This window comes from Hevea brasiliensis, chromosome 6 (genome assembly GCF_030052815.1).
Source record: "Hevea brasiliensis isolate MT/VB/25A 57/8 chromosome 6, ASM3005281v1, whole genome shotgun sequence".
Lineage (NCBI taxonomy): Eukaryota > Viridiplantae > Streptophyta > Magnoliopsida > Malpighiales > Euphorbiaceae > Hevea > Hevea brasiliensis.
Window position 1 is genome coordinate 107197897 of NC_079498.1, and position 22400 is coordinate 107220296.

Here is a 22400-nt window from a genome sequence, read left to right on the forward strand (position 1 = left end):
GAGTTATTTTGATTTAATTGATTTAATTTTTTAATTTTATTGATTTAATTTGATTTGAAAATTTTAATATATTTAATTTTTAATTTAATTTGATTTTTTATCAGTTAAACCGATTAAACTAAATAGTAAAGGATCTAATTAATTTTTCAATTCAAAATGTATAAATTTCAAGGCCTAATATGTATAAACCCATCTCAAAAAATAAAAAATATAATATTTTTAGTTTAATAGATTAAAATAGAACCGAACCATAATTTTTCAATTTGATTCGATTTGATTATCCTTAGACAATCGATTCAATTTGATTTATATTTTTAAGTGATTTAATTTTTTAATTTTTGATATTCGATTCGAAATCGAACCAACCGAATGTTCTCCTTATTTATGAGTAGATGTGGGCTCCCCTCACCCACGTGCTGTGCGTCCCACATTTGGGACTCCTGCTCCCTAAAATTTCTTGGTTAAGGGTTGAGAAGACAGAGGAAGGATTAAAGAAAATTTTATTACTTTGGAATCAAAGGTTAAAGAACCATCAAAGAGCTACAGAGAGGCAAACACAGCCAACAAATAAACCTACAATGACAATTTTCAGCTGGTTGGAAACTTGTTTCGCTTTGCTTCTACAACCTCCAAGATGATGAAAAATTTTCCCAATTAATCACTTGTATCGGCCAAGAAACGCCTTCTAAACTTGAATTTCCTTGGCGACCGATTTGTATCAGCATCAGGCGAGGAGTGAATTGGTGCAATTCTTTAATGGATTCATGAAGCAGAAATACCGTGATTCTTGGGAGGACATATCCAGGCCAGAAGAAACCTTTTGCTTCCTTGCGTTTCTCCGTCTACTACTACCGCCGACTCCTCCTTGAATTCCTCCTCTTGCCCCCTTCCCCTTCTTGAAATCTTGTTGGTGTTCCACCTGTCTTCATACCATCAAACCCAAACAATGATTCATCCACATCACCCATAACAGTACCTTCATAAAGAGTTGATGTACATGAACTTACCCCTAAACAAAATTTCTGAAAGTGAGAGCCAAGTCCAAGAGAATCCTCCACCTTAAACTCCCCAAAGTTCATCTCAGAGAAATAACGCTTGTCGTTGCAGCTGGAACTTTCACTGTAAGATGCATAGGAAGAAGAAGTAGAAGAATACATAGTAGCGGTGGCTGTAGCAGTAGCGGTGGTTGTAGCACTAGCGGTAGCGGCAGTGGCAGCTTGACAGCTTCCTCCAAATGACTCGATGTCCTCTTGGAACATTTGTTCAAATAATTCCTGTAAATCCTCAAAGCTCTCCTCCCCATTTTTCTGTCAAATTCACATTCAATCCACACTATTAAAACATATTATTCTAGCTAATGAAACTCTTCCGAACCCCAGAGGACCAAGGAAAATTCTTATCTGTTGTCTTATGTATGAATTGAGTTTAGGTAAAAAGAAAATCCGATTGGCCAAATTGTCTAATTCCAAATTGTTTAATTAATTTGTATGAATTTTAACATAATATTTAATTTAAAAATGGTTAAAGTCTTATGTAAAGGGTAGCTTATATTAAATGTATCCTTGAAGAAAAAAATTTCTGTTGGACTTGTGAGTTATGACTTTGAAATTGGCCCCTCTATTATTTATTTGTCAACTAAACTAAACAAAAGTTAGGTTCACCGGCACATACAATTACATAGGATTTTAGTTGCAATTAAAAAAAAAAAGTCTAAATATTTCAAAGAAAACTTACATTATGCTTTATTTGGCTCATCGTGATTGTCATTTCACTCAGAAAATTACCCATACCCTGCACATAATAATAATAATAATTCAATAATGATTATAAATACAAGTTTTAATTATTTTATATTTCACTCTATTAGACTTAATATTAATTAAAAAATAATAATTAAGCTGAAAATGACACCCATTTATATAAAAAAGAGCAAAATTAATAAAAAAAAAACCAATACCCAATTTAATGCATAAATAAAATCTACCTTTTAGCCAATGAAATATTGGGAACTGGAAGGAGAACCAGGGTCATTGGATACAAATTCAAATTATATTGGATTAAATATTAAGAAAATAAAAAGAAAAAGAAATAAAAAAAATAAAATAAAATGAATGTCAGCTATATTTTGTTTTTCCATATATATATATATATATATAATTAAAATAAAAGGAAGAAAAGAGAAGGGCAATCATTGTAAATTCCAACGAAAAGAAGCATACATTTTCTTCATCATCATTGTCATATGCACCTACATCGTACAGAAACCTCTGGCTGGTGTCAGAGAGAACTGTACACAAAAACAGAACAGAATAGAGTGATTGAAGTAAAATAAATAAAAAGGCGGAGGAGGATCTCGTGCATCCAATAATCACATGCAGATATATAATAAAATTGCTAAATTCTTTGTTTTTCTTTTCTTTTTTTTTTTTGGTTTAAAAATGCAAATTGACAACTTGAAGAAATGACATTAACACAAAGACGAGAAAGGGAATTCGAGTGAAATTACCAGAGTAGGCTTCTTGTATTGCCTGAAAATTCTGTTTCGCTTCTTCAACAAACTTTGAATTCCCCGAAGCTGAACAGCGATCTGGGTGCCATCTCTATCCCAGACAAACACAAATCTCTTTTAATATAATGTTTAATTTTTCCAGGAAAATTTTACTTCTTTCCCAGAAAGTTTATTTTTATTGACATTCCAACCAAACCAACTTCAAAACAAAAACTTTCTGTGCATCTCTTGCCAAATCAAAGCTAAAAAAAAACATAATTTGAATGATCCAATCAGTTTATTTTCTATAAATAACCCTTTTTTTTGGGTTTCTATATACAATATCAAAAACCCATAAATTCTTTTCATTGTTTGATCAAAAAATAGGTAACTTGAAGCTTGTTTTTAATTTGGAGAAAGACCCAGATGATTGGGGCGTGATGCAACAAGAAAGGGAAGGGAAGGGAAGGGAAGGGAAGGGAAGGCAGGGCAGCTATGGTCTAACCAGTGCAAGTTTCTTATAAGCATTCCTGAGCTCTGTTGCAGTGCATTCCTTATTCAACCCCAAAACTTGATAGAAGTCTTTGCGTTTGCTTTTATCTTCTCCATTTGCCATTCTTCCTCTCAACAATAAACCAAAACCCACAGAACAAATTCTTTCTTGTCGACAAATTACACTAACCCAGAAACCAAAACACAGAACAGACACAAACCCATGTACAGAAATCACCGAATATAAAAGAAAAGACAAAGATACTACATGAAAGATGGAACCTTAGCAGCAGTTTTCTTGAGGAGAAAAACAAGAAAAGAAAAGGAAAGCTTAGGTTCTTTCTCCCTGCTTCCTAAAATGCTAAGGCTCAAGAAGTCTCCAGAAACGGGCGCATTTATATAGTTTCCTGGGAAATAATGTTTGTTAAATTATAATAATTTGTTAAAAAAAAAAAAAAAGATCCGAAGGATAAGGTCGAGTTTCTTGTGGACGGCAGAGATTGAAATGAGGAAGAAAGGGTAGATATTTTGGTGGATTTGGCCGTCCAGAAGCTTCTGTTTTTACTGCAATTGAAAACAATGGTCCCACTCTTCTGAGTAATTAACATAACAAATTATTATTATTATTATTTTTACTTATGATTAAGAATTTTTTTAAATTAATTTTTTGTTTATGTCAAATTAATTTAATATATTTAAAATAAATAAATTCGAAATGAATCTCTGGACTGTGGCCACCCTAGCCAGAAATACTGGTGATACGATATTGCAAACTCTGACAGGCAAGCACCAGCTGATCAATAGAAAGGCTCTTGTGAACTTCAGCCACATATTATTAGAATGAGCTCGAAAGCACGTGCCTCTCGTACGCTCGGAACCAGAATCTCCAAAGTTTCTGCTCTCTGTGGAAGATGATGGAACTTCATTCTCATTGCCATCGGTTACCGCAAGGAAGACACATCTCCCAAGGATAATGCCACTGTTCTATTTTCCCATTATTATCAAATTAATGCTTTTTTATTTTATGAATTATTATATTATATTTGAATTCTTTTTTAACAGTAAAATAAAATACACACATGAAAATATAAAAATTATTATATTAACACTCACATATAATTACTGACTGGACAAATGCCTATAACGAAGAATATGAATACACTGAGCAACAAGTGGTTTTAAAGCAATCTGCAAATAGAGGAGGAAGTGGGAAGGCAAAGATAAGGGAGGTGACACTATAATAGCCAAAGCTACCAAGAACCAACAAGGCAGTAACACAATTTGACCTAGCTGGAGCCTAGAGGCATCCATAGAAACAGTGATTTTGGGGTCGCCTGGTCTGATCAGCAATTGCAGGCCAGTAGCTCAATTTTAAGTGAGAGAGCATATAGGCAGATAATAAATTGTCTGTTTGGAAACTATTTGTCCACGTCAGCCATCAATTTCCCAAACCCAAAAGTGCGTGGGCCCCTTCGTTCATTCTAGTGGTCCCCAACTCTCACCTTGTGACTTGCGACATACAATCAAAAATCAAAATCCATCCAAGTAGGATTTAACTAAACAGCAACAAAAACACTAACGTCACCACTTGCTGCTGCTGCTGCTCTCTCCCTCTCTCTCGGTTTTTGACCTTTCCATGTATGAAGCAAGAACTGCTACTCTTTGACAGATTCAAGCTGTAAAGTCACCTTAGTTACTTTTCTCTGTGACCTTAAGAGTATCTCTCATGCAAGAAATAAATTAACAGTAGATTCCAATGTTGCAACTAGCAACAAATAGATCAGGAAAGGGGGAACTTGCTGCAAGTGGCTCTAGCATCCAGATTTATAGTATTTGCAAAGTCTCTACGAAATATGCTAGTGGGCTTTGTAGCATCCAGCTATTTTGCAGTAGTTTTGAATCTTCAAAAGAAAGAAAGAAGGGTGTATATATAACAATTAGCAATTTGCAAATGGTTAGATAGTGAATGGTGATGGATATTAACTGTCATGTTGTCATAAACAAGAAGACAATTGACAATTGACAAGGAAAAGTATTTGATTGATTAACTGCACAATATGAAAGGTCCTTTTCATGTCGCCTACAAATATCTCTCAAAAATTTTCTGTATCAAGAATTAAACAAAAGTCTCCTAGGTCCAAACACAAGCAGGATGTTACATAATAAAACCCACTTGGCAATATCTTTTCAACCATAGCCATATTAGGATTTTTTTACTTCTTACTCACATTATATTTATTCAAAACACAGAATCATCCAAATTATTTACAGCAAATAGGCTCGTGTTATCTCTCTGCCAGTAAATATAACCTTGGCCAAGTTGGAAAATGGTTGTAAGTTCACTGAATCTAATGGCAGACCTAGAATTTAAACCAAGGGGGCAATAGTGCGTGAGGAACTGGGAGTCCTTAGAAGTTTTGATCAAGGCAAATAATAGACAAATCTGAAAGATGAGAGTTCATGAACGATATATTAGCATAGAAAATTATTTGTTAGCTCCAGGATATTCTACTAACACATCAAAATTTCCAGATGTAAGTACAAGGACTTGATCTAACTAGAGTAGTCTAGTCTTTGTTGTTGGAGGGATTTTCAAGAACACAAATTCACAAAGAATGCAGGGGCTGCTTGTTAATGCCTCTGGAGCTCCAACACAGTTAGAAAATTTGGGGAGGTAGTCCAAAGATAAAGTTTTACGGTGACTCACTGGGTTCTCAAGGCTTTGATCCAATCAATTTCAACTTTGAAATCACCTGCTCCTGACCTGGTACCTGGGATGCCACCTTCTGCATTAACAGATAGGGACATGCCGAGAATGCGAGATTGATTCATTTCCAGCTTTGCATCTATAACATTTCCTCTCCATGTTGGCAAATATCGAGCAAGAGGAATCTGAAAGGTTATTCGAAATTAGGTACTAACTAAAACATTATTTTGTTTTGAAGAAAAACCCTCTATATAAATGCATGAGAAATATGGTGTTTTATTGCCTATATGATAGTAGCACTCTATTCTCAATCCACAAAAACAGAAAAACAAAGCATAGGCAACTTGAGCAGAGTATTCTTTAGTTTATACACATAATCCATTTTATCACCAAATTAATGAAATAATTTAATTGACAAAATCAAAATCAAAATCAAAATCAAGTGAACTAGCTTCTCACTATTAAGTCTTTTAATTGTAGAAATTTTAATGTGAAAAAGTGATTTCATCAAGTAGCTCTAGCTTTATTATATCACATAAAATTTTGCACATTAACAAAACAACCTCATCAATCGTCCAAGCATAAACAATCCTTCCTTTCATAGCAGAGGTAAAGCATGTTTACATCACAATATTTTTTAACTCCCACATCGGTTGGATATTGGGCAAAAGTGCTTCATATATGACTTCGACAATCCTCTTCCCATAAGGTGACTTTTGAGATTGAATTAGGCCCGATTTATTTTATCAACAAAGTATTAGAGTCAACTCCAATCTCAATGTTAGACTACCTATAGATGTTCAATCCTACAAACTTCATGCTCTAGATGTCTAGCCCTAGGGGTGAAAAGGTGTGGTAACTCCCACATTGGCCCACCATCGGACAAAAGTGTGTTGTGGATGCTTTTGTGGCATCTTATGGGTGCCGTCAAGACAAAGGAGTATTGAACAAGAGGCAATTACAGTGGCAGCAGATCATGTTGCAGATTGAGCAATTTGAAAATGCAAATAATCCATTTCAGTTTGTTGGCTTCAAGAATCAAGGGATCTAGCTGCAGCATTATCATTTTGAAGCTTTCATATCAGTTTTTAATTTTTAAGTTTTGAATTGTACGAGCAGTTATGATGTAATCCTCTTAATTGAAGGAAGACCTATTCTTTTGAAATTCTGTAAGCCTTCCTTTCAAAACGCAGAACTTATCATTAATAAAATAAGCAGAATTTCCATACAAAAGTGTTCTTATGAGATCTTAGGGTTCTCTTTGGATGAGCCCTCAGTTAATTCTTCACAATAGGTTCCTCTAAGAAAGGCAGGAACGTGAATAAGGGAAGCCCAAGGCACTTGAGGCAAATTTCCAGGTCCATCATCCAGTGACGAGATCCAATTTCAGGAAGCTTAACAAAGTACTTCACATATGACTTGGACAATCCTCCTCCCACGAGGTGCTTTTTGAGATGGAGTTAGGTCTAGTCCATATTATCAACAATATCAATACCACATCATGCAATTGATGGCAATGATATACCCCTTTCACCTCATCGTTTACTTGGAAACAATTTGCCTAAGACAGCCGATCATAGTTCAATGCATGAAAAGAGTTTCCAAGCACTAATTTCATTTCATCATCTCTTGTGCAGCTAATAACAATGAATTTTCACATTCAACAAGTGGAAGCTTCAAAAAGAAAGGCAACGTATTCTGTATGCAATCATAGTCAGAACCATTTGACCACAATTTATGTGTACTAAGCATAACTGAAAAAAGAATAAGCTTTGGACTTGAACTCTTGAACTCATCATCATAAATATCAATCAGATATAGTCAATAATATACTGATCAGCTATTGGCATATGTACTATGTAGAATGCAGGGTTCCGTATGATGGCCAATATTTGATATCATTTCTTGGCATAAGATCCTAAGGGAAAACAAACTTACCTTTGTAATATACCAGTTGTCTTTGGGTACAAAAACAAAAGCTTGCCATGAATTATCTTCCAGTTGTCCCGGTGAATTTACCCAATTCTCTGTATAAATCTGCATCATCAGATTTAGATGAAGGTTTAGTATAAAACTTTAGCAACCAATAAGACATTAATTAAAAATAAGGGCCGCAACAATGGCAATACAAACTCTGTTTTGTACCCTTTGTTTCAATACATGAATGAAGAAAAGAAAAACTCACAGTGGATATGTAGCATCTTCCATCACCTTTAAGCTTTAGAGCTATTGTATCATATGCATCTAAATCAATAAAGCCATCAAACTGCAGAAGACAAAGATTGATAAGGTTTATCCTGCTTTATAACAATAACCTCCAATGACATAGAGAGTAAAAAAAGATGGGGATCTCATGGAAGGCAATCCAATAAATTTGCTCTACATCTAATTTGAACCATAATAGCAAAATATGATATCCCATGAATTATTAAATGCCACTTTCTATAGTCAGACTCTATATTTGTATACCCTATTAGTTTGTAAAAATACTGTTCACCTTCTTGGATCGCATTCCGCAGAAACCGCTTCGAGTTATATTCCACTTTGAGCCCTCAGATACCTCCAATGATAGATTTCCAGAGAAAACTCCTATGAAATAAATAAAAAAATTAAAATTTGAAAAGAATGAAAATTTAATAATAACTGATAAAAAGAAAGAGTATATTTTTAATAAATAAATAAAAATTAAAAAAATTATGAAATTCTCATTTACAAGAGTTGAAATTCATTTTGTTTTGCTATTTTGAGAGAAAGCATCAGTTTTTTTGATAAGTGGTGCAGGTATACAAGATATAGCCAAAACAAAGAAAAGGAAGAGGGATGAATATTAAGAGAAAATAGGACACGAAGGGAACGAGATCTTTTTGCAAAAGAATATAAATGGGATATGCATAATTTGCCAAATATTACGAATGATAGTTCTTGAATTTAATTGGAAATCAACAATTTTAGTTTAAAGCTCAATTTTTTACGAAATATCACAAGAAGTTTCAAAAGACAACTTTCCTTTCCATTTTAACTTTTTCATCTATTGTTGCATGAAGAATTTTACTTATAAGCATCACTTTCATATAAATAAAAAATTTTTCATCAAATAGGGGGGAAAAGAGGAGTCTCAGTTTATATCAATTATAAAGGTAAGTTGTTAGGAAAAGAATAGATCAATACCCTTTAGTCCATTTCCAGCATCTGTGATCTCCAAAGAAGCTGAGGACAAACCTAAATGAATAGAAGAAATTACCAAACATTGAACACTATATTAGTCTCTGGGAAAATATTACCGTATGCTTAGCAATTATTTGCTTTTCTTGGATAAAATATGCTTAACAATTTATTCATTGCATTTATCATTTCCTTGGCAATTTACTGCTACATGGCATTGAACTGACCATAATAATTAAAAAACAAATGTAACTAAAGAGAAGCTACAGAAAATCAAACAGTATATTTCCACTAATTTTCAAATTCCATATAATATGGAAAATTTTCTTGCTTTTCTTGTTTGTTTCTTACATTGATCAATAATTAAGCAAAAGAGACACTTAAATTAAAAATATACACACCTCCATACTCAGAATCTGAATATAGATGCCATTTTTTCAGCTCTTCCTTCGAATTGAAACTAAAAATGAGCTTCTCGCTTGGAGGAATCAAATCTTCAAGATTCCATGTGAGGGCTATAGTGGACATTATTAAAGGGAAAGAGTATCATAGTGGCATAAGTAAAATAAAACACATAAACCACATCACAAAATACACACACACACACACACGACACATATATACATACACATATACAAGGACAGCGAAAGAACCATGCATGATGAGAATCAAACACATTGGACTGAAAAATAATTTGAAAATAGAAAAAAGGAGAAACCTCTCATGAGAAAAGGAGATAGTCTATAAGCTAGTGTGTTGGGTTTAACTTAACTTCCAAGTGAAAGGATATATTTCTTTTAATGAAATGAAAGGAGGAATGAGGAATATAAACATGGATCCTATCAATTAATTTTCTCAAATCATTTTTTATGTTTCTCATGGGTTGAAGCAGCACTGCAACTTCTTCCATTTATAACATTCTGCAAGCTTTGTCCCACATTAAAATGTCACATTAAAATGTATCTCATCATCAAGTAAGCCACTGCTAATACTACTGGCATGATGTATAGACTAGTGCAACTACATTTTACTTCACTTCCTTTTCACCACTAGGATAGACTGGAGCTCAAGTCAGAGAAAATAACGGTGACTAACTGAATTAGCTCATTGCATCATGATCAGCCAAAAGTTTTAAATTGCATCTTCCTTCACCTCTGCTCCATAACTAGGATTTTCCAAGACAAATGGATCTCACAACAGTAATAAGGGTTGGTTCAACTAGTTCCACTTGCAAGTTGACTACTACAGTGATTGGAATCACTAATTGTTGACAATGGATATAAATGGAAAAAGCACATTGCCATCACAAACTGCATAATATATCCTTCCCAAATTCGTGAGGCTACAAAATTCTTCACAAGGCAAAATAAACCCCTTAACAATTCGTTCCCACACTTCTTCCATTGAATCTTTTCCATGCTAGTAAATTTAAAATCAGAGCGCTCCCTTAAATCAGAGTGATCCCTTCTGAATAATATAAATTCGTAAAGAGCCTTAACCTGGTAACTTGAGTTTTCCAGATTCACCTTTGCTGTCCTAGGAGCATCTCTCGCAAAATTGAAACAGCACTATGACACATCCATCAAGGACTCGAGATGAAAATTGCAATTCCCAATATTCTTACACACACAAGACATACTAAACTGAAAGCTTCAATATTTTTCCATAAGATACAACAACATATTCATAGAAGTAACTATACAATACCTTTCTTTGTTGCATTCAAAGAAGCTTGCCAAAGTGCTCGAAACCTAGACATTTATTATTCCCCCCTCAAACTTCCTACACAAAAGATCCAGCGATGTTTCAGACCACTTATATTTACAGGTAAACACAAAAACATAAAAAATAAAAACGGTAACATCGAGGACCCTCACATATCATTGTCTGGAAAGAGAGACCAGTATAGCAAATGGGCATCCAGCATTTCAACTTAAAAGCAAAAAATTTGAGACGAAATCTGAAATTTTGATCTTATTACATCATTTTAATAGATGGTGCAAACCAACTCTTAATAGCCTCATTTCACAAAGCAAGTTTGTGCCTTTAAAATGCTAGTTAAAGCTCAGCTCAAGGAACCATTCAATTTACCAAGATGAGAAGAAAAAGAAGCAACCCATGAGAATTAAAATAATTCTACCAGATTTTTACAATTAGAAACTGAAAAAGGCTTTCATTTTGAGTAATTAAAACCAAAACCATCAACTCTTCAGTTGATTAAAGCACAAGAGGAAGAAAGAAAGAGAGAAGGAAAAGCTTACTTCACTGTTAATTAGCAGTAGTAGCGTCAGTCACCAATCACCGTTCACCGCCACTGCAATTGAAACAATGGAAAGCTCAACGAGACCCATCAGGCATCTCTGCACCGGTATCATGTTCGATCATTTAGACACTTAGACGGCATCGTTACGGTCCCATAGATACGGTGCCGTTTAATCAGCGGTGAGAACAACTCCAAGCTCCAAACTCCTCACTCTGCAGTCCATTCACGTTAGTTAAGGTGGATGGAAATCTGAGGTGGCGCCTAGTCAGCAAACGATAAATTAATGCACAGAGGCCAAGTAGTGAATATCACTAATAAAAAGCCCACACATTAAGAATACAAGCCCATCCAAACAAATAATTAATATGTAATTTTTTTTAATTATTTTTTTAAAAAATATTTTTAATAAATATATATATATATTGAAAATTAATAAATATAAATATATATATATATATAGTACAAAATGCGTACAATTGAGGATCTCATGCTATTAGAAAAAAAAAAAACAAAAGCAAAAATCCAAACAATCTCTTACAACATTGGAGACAAAGATCAACGATCTTATAAAAACCACCCTTTAGAAATTTCTAGACACGTGTTGCGGATTGGTGGTTTTCTTTTTACCGTGCAGTCAATTTCATGATTATCATACACATCATTGATGGGAAATTCATAATAAGTACGAAGATTATATCATAAACTAGTATTATAGATTCAAATTTTGGGATTAAAATTAATTAATCAACCTGCTTGTCACGGCGATTTAGTCCATAATATCCAATATAGTCTAGGTACGTTGAAATTTCTATTAATAAATCACTATCACCTAAATGGGAAAAAAAATTTCACTAATCAACATCTAATTAACTAATTAATTATTGTATGCACGGCTTAATGTATAATATAAATATACCCAATATTGTCATGTAAATGAGAACCAGAAGAGAGTTAATTATGGGAGTGAGAGCTAGTAAACTGGGGAAATTGATTGCAGCTAGAAGTGTTAAGAGGCTAGGAGGTCCTCCTCCATTGGCTCCTAAAGGTTATGTGCCCATTTGTGTAGGAGTTAATGGTGATACTAGGAGATTTATAGTTCACAGAAAAGCACTTGGTGATGCAGAATTCCTGGAGCTTCTCTGTAAATCAGCTGAAGAATATGGTTTCTGTAATGAAGGTGTTCTGAGGATTCCATATGAGGCAAAGGATTTTGAGGCGTGGATGATCAGAAAAGCAAAGCTGAGGATTACTCCCGTTAATCCAATGTAATTAATCTTCGAATTATAATCATTGTTTTTTTTCCTTTAATATATAAAAATTTAGGTGAAGGGAGGCTTTTCAGTTCAGGTCATTCAGGGCATACACCAACTTCTGCTTTCCTTGACAATTCTAAATATATGCAAATATAGTTATGTGCATAGTAGCTTCCCTTATATAGGTGGAAAGAAAAGAATTTGGTGCATTTGTTGTTATTGATGATTTTTTTTTTAAAAAAAAATTATTAGATTGGTAATATTAGTCTTTTTAGATTAATTTCAATCAAACAGGGTATTGTGTTGTGCCCAAATTCATGGTTAGATGTCATATTTTTCTATTTCCCCATGATTGTAATTAATGCAATAAAGGGAGGTAGGAGGTAGTGAAGGACCCATTAAAGAATTTGGGCAAAAACAAACAAGATCTTTGACAACTTACCAAATATTTGCAGCTGGCAGACCACTGGCTGTCAACTTGAAGAATAGCAAGAAGTTCACGAACATAATATAGTATGTCCAAGGAAGGATCCAATCCTGCACTCACCCATCATTAGAGCAAATTACCCAATTCTCAAGTTCTCACAAATTTGTCTTGTTTTTTGTTGCCAAGCAGGAGGCAAAAAGTGACCCTGTGGGCAAACGCCCATAGTTACTCTGCAGGCTAACAGCAGCAGCACATTGATTATTGAATGCCAAATTCATGGTGCTTTGAGCCCTTGACTTCTAATACCCTCTTCACTAACTAAGACAAAACATAGCCCCATCTCTATTCATGTACCTCACAGTATATGGTCATTTTCATCACTTGACAACCATTGCACTAGGAATTATATATATCTTGGATCCATCTTCCTTCTTTTTATTAATCCAAAGTCATGATATCAGAGCATGGAAGACCCCTAATTGGGTACGCAGAATGAAGCCACTATAATGCAATATCCTGGCAACAGGAGGCTGGAGATAAGGTCAGAAAGATCTCCCAGTTGCTAGTAATTGATTTGCAGTGATATTCACCAGTTTTTCTTTTGGTGATTATGAAGTCTTTTTGGTTAGTCTTTGTCTGCAAGCCATATCTGCTTTGTAAAATATACATTACCAACCACATATAATTAATAGCATCATCAAAGCTTTTATGCTAAAGAAGCATCTCTAACTACCCAACTTAAATTATGCATTTCCCTAACCCCTTCTTGTGAGGTAGTCACTAATATAATAAAATCTAACCTTTACTCAACAAATTAAACTTAATTACTCACATATTTAGTACTTAATCTTACCCTTTATTTTTTTTTTATAGTTTATTTTTTTTGGGGAAGAATTATGTATGTGATTTAAAATTATTATCAACAATATATAGTTTCAACCAATGGGTCTATTTTTTGTAGCTACAGCTGTGATTGCTGCACTATTTATGAATTGGATTCAGAGAGTTATGTCTTTGGGACAAATGTAAATTTTCCATTTTTTTTTAGAATAATACCAAAATGAGGGGACCAAAATTAAAAAAATGTCCTTGCCATGTAGGTAATTAAAAGGAGAAGCCATATAAATCATGTGTCATATTAGAATGTACTCACCATCCAATAAAATCCCCAAATCCATATATCTAGATGTTGTTTCATTTTTTTTTTTTTTAATATATGAAGTCAAATGATAGCAATAATAGTAAGGTTTAGTTGATATTATTATTAAAATGGTTGTTAAGAAAAATATATTTTTAAATATATTAATTAGAGGATAAATTATAACATTTAACACAGTATTTTTAAAAAAATATATATATATTTTTTAAATTCTCAAAACTTTAATGTCAAATGAGATCTCACATAATATTATAAGCATATACCTTTTCCTTTTATAATTCATTACAACAATGAAATCATCATATTAATTATAAAAAACTTAAAATTAATATCCATTATTTCTAAAACCCTTACATATAAATACTATTAATTAAATAAGTCATATATGTATTTGAGTAGAAAATTGAGAAAAATAGAGACTCAAACTTAAATCTATTAGGTGATTACTATAATTTTAGTCAGCTATCAGATTAAGAGAAATTCTATATATTTGATTTTTTAAATGATACTATTTAAATTATTAGACCTTTGATCAAGCTCGAGGTGTATATAAAAAGAATGGTATAGAAAGGGATATATAATAGAAGAGGTTTTGGGATATATGTCCTAACCTCCTAGGCCTAGCAACCCCATTTTCTGAAGCTTTTAATAGACATATTGGGAGAGTTGAGCTGTAGTTTTCCTATTCAACCCAAACACTTATGCTTCTTTGGATTGTAGTCAAAAGGCTACAAAATCAATTTAAAAAAAAAATATATATATATATATATATAATTAAATATAAAATTAAAGGTGTTACTTTCCAAGGTACCATACACTTTCTAGCCTCAAATGGCAATATTAACATTAACTTCTGTCTGAAAACAAGTTCTCTCTAAAGGACGGAGCAAATTGATTTCATTTAATAGCTAACCTGTAACATGTTGGCATAAAGATGTAATTAATTCTATTCGTCAGATTATTTATGTACTCTATTAAAAATGTAAAATTTTGAATTTAAATTCTAAATAAATTAAATAAAAAAAAATATTTCCATTTAGCGGTTGATGATCACAATCCTAAAAGCTAGATTAGACAAGAAAATGATGGGAAAAAAAATAGAATTGACAATCCTGAACAGCACGCAAAGCATCTATTAATCTTCGCCATACAATTAGTCTACATACTTCCTTAATTATTTTCCCTAATTTGCTTTGCCTCTAATCTTGATCAACTTTTTTATCTTATCATCATCAGTTATTTAGCTAGTGTAGTAGAACTCAGCAAGCTCCTCCGCGGACCCCAACTGAGAGCCACCACTCTCAAGCATCCACAACAAGTGCTCAAACAACACCACCTCACAAGCAACCACTACTTCTCCGTCATCGAACCCACCTGATCTCTCTATCAGTTCTTGAAAGAGAGGGTGACAAATGGTATCACAGCTTAAAAGATATCGCCGGCGCGATTTCCCCACATAAACTGCTTGGAGTTCACTTGCAATCTTGTTGTCGGACTGATCATTACTGGCAGCAATAGAGCTTTTTGTGCGAGCTAACTTGGTGAAAGATGGCCATCTCTTTATAGCTGACTTGAGCTTTGTTAGCTTGCCAATCTTTGCCATGTCTATGTGCTGGTATATGAGGGGTTTTGAAAGAGTTTTTGGAGAGAAAGAAAATGTTCTTTGAGTGGAATTTGGCTGAGGGGAGAATGAGGAAGGAAGGTTCCTATATAAGAGCATGGAGGAGAGAGTGAGAAGATTGAGAGAGACAAGGAGAGGCATGTACGTGCATGGCCCACTGTTTGATACATACCAGCTAAGAGAGAGACATTTTAAGGTGCAAAACCAGTTGCTACTTTGTTTGGGCTTCGGCTTTGTTGGGTGCTTTTGGATTTTCCTTTTTCATTTAGCTCCAAAATCAAACCGAAGACGAAACTGAAGACTCGAATATGAATAATTCTCACACATGCTTAAAGAAATTAATAAATATTTTACTTTGTAATATTTTTTTTTGAAAATTTAGTGTATGCAAGTGACCACATGAATTAGACTTGTGAAGAATTTTCAATATTGAGGGGTCATATGTGGCTGATGCAGCTATGTGAATAATTCTCACCTAGTGGCTCAAAATCATATACATGATTGCCCTTTTCTCATAATATATGCTAGAGACTAGAGATAAGCTTATTTCACATCAGATGGCGAGTTTTTCTCAGGGCTAATTTTCACAATTTCTTGATATGTAATTTAAATAATTAAAAGTCTAAAAAGGTAATTAATTAGGTAAGAAAGATAGGTGATTAAATTAGAAGAGGATGTGTTGGGTTGTAGCTTGTTCTTGTATGATTAGCAGCAACAAGAGTTGTTGGGGGGTAAGCAGCCAGTGGCTCCCATCTCTAACACCAACTGGGGGTGAGGTTTCAAAACATATACAGCAGCAACCCAACAAACAAGGCTAACAACAAGGTGGGCATCTTCTTTTCTTTGTGCGTTGCAGTTAGTACTGATTCATTTTGTCCTCATATCCTATGCTTTCTTAACCCTCCCCCCTTTTTTTTAATTATACTTATCTGTACATACAAAGAATTTTAATCGAAAACAAATGAATTCTATGATTTAGTTAAAACCCTTTTATTTATTAGCATTAATTTTGAGTTTATATATACTTTTTGAAAGATTTTTTTTCTTTAATATTTTAATTTTAATGTATGTGGTTGGTTTCTGTCTTTAATTGTATTAAATAATAAATTATATAAAAAAAAAAGGAGTTGGAGAGGTCAAAATGTTTGTGGTTCGAACCTAAGGGTGCCAAGGCTATGGACAAAAGAGGTCCAGTAGTTGAAATTGCTAGTGGTCCATGGTGTCATCTTTGGATAGTAATAGCATCTATTACTACTGGTTATTAGATCGCTGCCCACCTAAACTAATGTGAGATTCTTAACATTTTTAGTAGTTGATTATGATTCATTATAATTAATAATTATAATAAATTTATTATACATAAAATAATTATATTCTAAAATTTTCCTTGCTTTAGGGAACTAATATGAATTAATCAAAATATTTGGTGAAGGTTCTTGCCATGTGCGCTGTAGAAATCAGAAGAAACATATAAGATCAGTGCAGAGATTTTGGAGATACATGTCATGTGCAGTCCAATATTTTATCAGCTAACTACTCATTTTCAGTTTTCATGCTTAATCAGATGATTATATTGCATATAAAGACAAGATTTATAAAATGAAGAGCATTTATGCTGCTTGTGTGCTTCAAAGCAGACACAATATCAAGCACAAGCTTACATGAATCAACCACATACTTAAATGGTGATTCCTGCGTTGCACATTCTGAGAAACACACATTTTGTCTTGGGGTTAATTAGTGTTTATTAATTATATGTCTATAAATTTTCATTCATTTAACTGAACAAATATATTTAATTAAATAATTATCAAATCGTGTATAAAATAATACTATTCACGGTTTTGGTTTAAATTTAATTCAAAATTAAATTAATTTAATTTTAAATAAAATTAATATAATTTTTAAATTATATTAAAAAAAAAAAAAGATTATTGTCTACTGACTCAATACCAGGATCAGCAATTTCACTATCCAGTAAGGGCCCATTTAGGGAGAATTAGCTTGATTTTGGTTGGGCTGCATACTGAGCCCGGTTTTAGAATCGGGAGAAGGTGCTATCGTGGCCCTCTCTAATGCTGCCACGTCGACCTTCGTCGAAGGTTCACAAGATTCCACAATGTCCCTAACAAGTACAGGTTCACACGCGGGATCACTCCACAATACTTGCGATTCTTCTGGACTCTTCCTCTGACCGCTCTCGATTTCTCCTTCGTCTCCCATTATATATTGATCCCCGCACTTTCTCACTACCAAGCAATTAACTACAGCTCCTGTGTTATCTTCCTGCGCACGAATTTTCTCGCAATTTCTCTTGTTTTTTCATCAATTTTTTAAAGGAAGTAACTCCTTTTATAGGTATGATTTGCATCGCACTTTCCTCTTATGAAAGTTAATCCATAAATTTTCTTTCACTTCTCTAGGTTTTCCTGCGAAGCAGGCATAGTAGTTTAGTTATGAGGCAAAAATTAATGTTTAAGCTTGAACTCTTTGTCATTTGACGTCGCAAATTTTCTCTGGAAACAAACAGAGAATAGGCTGTTAATTTGCAAGTACCTGAGCCCAAATTCTATCTCTATATTAAGCCTATGGTAAATGAATTGGATGCTAAATGCATCTAAAAACGATCATTTGTTTGTGACAGAGTTGTCGAGCTAATTGATAATTTGAGAAGATGAGCCGAATAGCAGACTCGAATTTGTTTGATGCAATGAGCCATTTGTTCAATATCCCTGAGAGCATCGAGAAGTTCATGATCCATTCGCGTTCAAATGACACGAACGAGAACAAGGGTGTGGGTAACATTCCTACGGACATCTTGGACAGCCCTAAAGAGTACATTTTCTACATGGATGCGCCTGGATTGTGCAAGTCTGATATTCAGGTACAATCTCAACTCCCCTGTTTTCTGTTAATGCAATTGGGATTGTTGATTCTTCTGAAAGTATGAATTATGATCCTCTGTTACTAATGTTCGGTGCATTTGGTTACTATAGGTGACTGTTGAAGATGAGAACACGCTGGTGATTAAAAGTGGAGGGAAGAGGAAACGCGAAGAGGGTGAGGAGGAAGGCTGCAAGTACATAAGGCTTGAGAGGAGGGCACCTCAGAAGCTGATGAGGAAGTTCCGGTTACCTGAAAATGCCAATGTGTCTGCCATTACTGCTAAATGCGAAAATGGGGTTCTAACAGTTGTTGTTGAGAAGCATCCTCCACCACCCAAGGCCAAAAAAGTTGAGGTTACTGTCTCTTGAAGAGGGAGACTGAGGGCTCTACCTGTGCATTTCTTGTTGGGTTTAGGATTTTATGGCTAACTGGAGTTTCGTGTATCTGAAGGGACCAAATTTGTTTGGCAACGTAGATTGTGGATGATGGTGGTTGGAATGAAATGTAGCTCTATTCTGTGCATTTGCATTTTTATTCTTGTTTCCTATGAGAATTCAACATATTAAACTTATACTGAATTGGATTTAAAGTAATTAAAAGTTCAAATAAAATTAGAATTTCATCTAATATAGTATTATTTTTTAAAAAATTTTGTTAAGACATTAGTTTAAAATATTTATTATTTATATTTCTCTTAGTATTAATGTAGAGTAAACTGTTTGATTTCAAAAAAATAACTAATATTAAATAAATGACGTGGTACATAATATTTTAAATTTGTTCAATGTTATTATTTAAATTATTATTGTGAAAAAATATTATTTTAAATATATTAATTAAATTAATAAAAAATATTAAATAAAAGGCATTCCCAAATTGCAGTGGCCCATAATTTCAGTGGGCCTTAAAAACCCTAGTTTTTCCAATCGCTGGGTTATAGAAATCCTAGCATTTCTTACTCCTTTCTCTCCCTCCTTCCTTTCCCTTAAGCTCTCGCTCTGCGCGGCCATGGCGACTGGCACAGTAGCACCATCAACACGGGCTCTGTCCCAGAAGGAATTGGATATACAGATGATGTTGGCTGCTGAAGTCCACCTCGGTACTAAGAACTGCGACTTCCAAATGGAACGTTACGTTTTTAAGCGCCGGAATGATGGTATATACTCAATCTCCCTCCTTTATATGCCTTCATATTCGTCTGTGTGAAATTTTCTCTTACCTAAGTGGATGTTCATTGTAAATGGACCCTGATATGATTTTGAGGAACTCCGATTTGTAGTTTTTTTTTGGTCCTATGATTTGATATTAGATTAGCTTAGTAGGACATCTCAGATCTGTGGTGTGCGGAATATCGGCCAATGATTATGTTTCCACTCAATACCTTCTGAGACAAAATTTAAGCCTTGTATTTTATTTTAGATCATGTGAATTTGTAGGTTATATGATTTCAAGCTTTTGATAGCATTTGTAAATCTTGCATTTTAATTTTTAGCATTATTTTGGCAGAATCAGAAAGAGAATGGAATATGAGCGCGATTCATTATGTTCTTAAAGGTTCAATCTTCTTAGGCTACTAGCTGTATCCATAAGAGTAAAAGGGAGTTATAGTTGCGGATTGGATTATTTAAATTATTTGCAAAAGAATTTGATTTGTTTCAGGACTGTTAAATAAATGTCTGTGTAAATATTGCTCTTCTTTTTTTTTTTAAAAAAAAAAAAAACCACCATATGCAAGTTGTTTCCAATCATTTCAGAGATTCATTTACTTGAATTAGTTGTGTGCATTATGACTATGCATATCGCCGTAGGCCTTTCTTATCCGAGTCCCGAAGTTTAGTGTGTCAAGATGTTATGTATGCTGATGTGAATTACTTGGTGTTCATTGCTCAGGAATTTATATTATCAATCTTGGAAGGACATGGGAAAAACTTCAACTGGCTGCCAGGGTTATTGTGGCCATTGAGAACCCACAAGATATTATTGTCCAGTCTGCACGGCCTTATGGTCAAAGAGCTGTACTCAAGTTCGCCCAGTACACTGGTGCCCATGCTATTGCTGGGAGGCACACTCCTGGTACATTCACTAACCAGCTCCAAACATCTTTCAGTGAGCCTCGTCTCTTGATTCTCACTGATCCTAGGACAGATCACCAGGTGAATCCTCCTTATTGTTGATCTTAAGCCTAGTGTGCATGTCAGTTTTATGAGTCTACTGTTTATTTTATGGTGCTTGCCACAAAATTCTAACCAATATTATATGCAACTTGCAGCCTATTAAGGAATCTTCCCTTGGAAACATTCCAACTATTGCGTTCTGTGATACTGATTCTCCCATGCGGTATGTGGATATTGGCATTCCTGCTAATAACAAAGGGAAGCACAGTATTGGATGTCTATTTTGGCTGTTGGCAAGAATGGTTCTGCAGATGCGTGGCACTATTCCTCAGGGGCACAAGTGGGATGTTATGGTACATACACATTATCCGATAGTTTTTGTGTTTAATGGCTGCACATTTTGTGTTGTGCTCTTCAGATTGCTAATATTTACAAGCTCTTAATGTGAATGCTCAATTACTCATCCAGTCACCTTTTGTGTTTGTTTGTCAGCAATACATGTAGACATTTCATAACTACGTTGTATATGAAGAAGTTATATGATATTCCTTTCTCATTAAAGTGCACCCTTTGGGTTACACTTTTTTGCTCTTCGTTTGCATAAGTTGGCTATAATTTCTTACTTTTTAGGTTTATTTCATTTCTATTTATTTATTTTCCATGTGCAGGTGGACTTGTTCTTCTACAGAGAACCTGAGGAGACCAAGCAACAGGAAGAGGAGGAAGCAGTACCAGTTGCTGATTATGCACTTCCTCCTGCTGATTATGGACTTGCTACTGATTGGGGTGCCCAAATTACTGATGGCCAGTGGGCTGCTGAAGCTACTCCACCTCCTATTGCAGCTGTTCCTGCTGCCAACTTATATCCAGATCAAGGTAAGAAGTTATTTATAAACACTAGTGAGCTTCCTTCATTTCATCTGCCTTTTGATCCTGCTTATAATATTTTATAAATTTTTGCAGTACTACCATTAAAAAGATACATCCGTTGCACAGTTGCTATTTTTTCTTCCTAACACCATTTCTTTATATATTCAACTTCAGGTGAATTCCCTAATGAGTGGGATGCTGCCCCAGCACCAGCACCAGCACCAGCACCAGCACCAGCACCAGCCCCACCTCATTTTGCTGGTGAAGTAGCTCCTGCATCTGCTACTGGCTGGGATGAGTGAAGCATGAGAAAGTCAATACCTTGTTTTATGCATATTCAGAAATATTAGTTGTTTGAGGGATTACCTAACATCGAATTAGGAAATGGGCATGTTGTGTTTTATCGTCACTTTGGACGCAGCGAAGTTGTAGACATTTGGATTTTAAAAGTTTTGACATTTACCTTGATGTAGTGATGCCAAATTTTTTATTTTCAGCGGATGAGGTATCTTGTTGCCTTGCCAATGTTGAATAAGTGAATTACATGGAAAATAAACGTAAAATAGAAATTTCGAATGTATTATGAGAAGTCTGATTAGGCTAATTCCGTTGTGAAAAGCTTGCAAGGATAAGGCTAAATTGGACTTGATGGCTAAAATGTGTTGGAGAAAATTTTCTTTTGTGAAATCTTCTATGATGTTAATGGAATGAAATTGGTTGAATGAATTATTCTTTTTTCGGTTGAGGCCTATATAAAAATGTTATGTTAATCCAAGAAAAGTTAAAGCTATTTAAAGAGGTTTTGAATTTGAATTATGATATTATTTTTAAAAATATTTATGAAATAATGTTTAAATTTTAATTTTAATTTACTTGTATATTTTAATTATTAAAATTTTAAAATGGTAAAATAGTTGTTTTAAACTTTTCTTTTAATTAGTATTTATTTTATGTATGT

General features: G+C 34.1%; 6 protein-coding genes across 6 annotated transcripts; 3 read left to right on the forward strand and 3 right to left on the reverse strand.

Annotated features, from left to right (window-relative positions):
- Positions 1 to 478: 478 nt before the first annotated feature.
- LOC110664862 (uncharacterized) lies at positions 479 to 3358 on the reverse strand. Its single transcript, XM_021824741.2, is given in 6 exon segments — positions 479 to 784; positions 786 to 919; positions 1008 to 1307; positions 2220 to 2287; positions 2507 to 2600; positions 2994 to 3358. Coding segments are annotated over 6 exon segments (729 nt in total). The 5' UTR covers positions 3105 to 3358; the 3' UTR covers positions 479 to 762.
- Positions 3359 to 5424: 2066 nt separating this feature from the next.
- LOC110664884 (probable complex I intermediate-associated protein 30) lies at positions 5425 to 11308 on the reverse strand. Its single transcript, XM_058149144.1, has 8 exons — positions 11111 to 11308; positions 10557 to 10631; positions 9251 to 9364; positions 8856 to 8906; positions 8185 to 8276; positions 7873 to 7953; positions 7626 to 7724; positions 5425 to 5872 (listed from the first exon to the last, which is right to left on the reverse strand). The coding sequence occupies exons 2-8, from the start codon at positions 10606 to 10608 to the stop codon at positions 5684 to 5686; spliced, it is 678 nt and encodes a 225-aa protein (XP_058005127.1). The 5' UTR covers positions 10609 to 10631; positions 11111 to 11308; the 3' UTR covers positions 5425 to 5683.
- A 761-nt stretch (positions 11309 to 12069) lies between these two features.
- On the forward strand, positions 12070 to 13033 carry LOC131180715 (auxin-responsive protein SAUR72-like). Its single transcript, XM_058148085.1, has 2 exons — positions 12070 to 12377; positions 12982 to 13033. The coding sequence occupies exons 1-2, from the start codon at positions 12070 to 12072 to the stop codon at positions 13031 to 13033; spliced, it is 360 nt and encodes a 119-aa protein (XP_058004068.1).
- A 1930-nt stretch (positions 13034 to 14963) lies between these two features.
- LOC110665225 (auxin-responsive protein SAUR78) lies at positions 14964 to 15729 on the reverse strand. Its single transcript, XM_021825254.2, has one exon. The coding sequence runs from the start codon at positions 15711 to 15713 to the stop codon at positions 15192 to 15194; it is 522 nt and encodes a 173-aa protein (XP_021680946.2). The 5' UTR covers positions 15714 to 15729; the 3' UTR covers positions 14964 to 15191.
- A 2017-nt stretch (positions 15730 to 17746) lies between these two features.
- On the forward strand, positions 17747 to 19085 carry LOC110664908 (17.4 kDa class III heat shock protein). Its single transcript, XM_021824793.2, has 3 exons — positions 17747 to 17930; positions 18217 to 18456; positions 18569 to 19085. Exons 2-3 carry the CDS (start codon positions 18247 to 18249, stop codon positions 18824 to 18826), a joined length of 468 nt encoding a protein of 155 aa, XP_021680485.2. The 5' UTR covers positions 17747 to 17930; positions 18217 to 18246; the 3' UTR covers positions 18827 to 19085.
- A 268-nt stretch (positions 19086 to 19353) lies between these two features.
- On the forward strand, positions 19354 to 22046 carry LOC110664899 (40S ribosomal protein Sa-2). Its single transcript, XM_021824780.2, has 5 exons — positions 19354 to 19614; positions 20349 to 20611; positions 20728 to 20925; positions 21241 to 21448; positions 21617 to 22046. The coding sequence occupies exons 1-5, from the start codon at positions 19467 to 19469 to the stop codon at positions 21742 to 21744; spliced, it is 945 nt and encodes a 314-aa protein (XP_021680472.2). The 5' UTR covers positions 19354 to 19466; the 3' UTR covers positions 21745 to 22046.
- Positions 22047 to 22400: the final 354 nt, after the last annotated feature.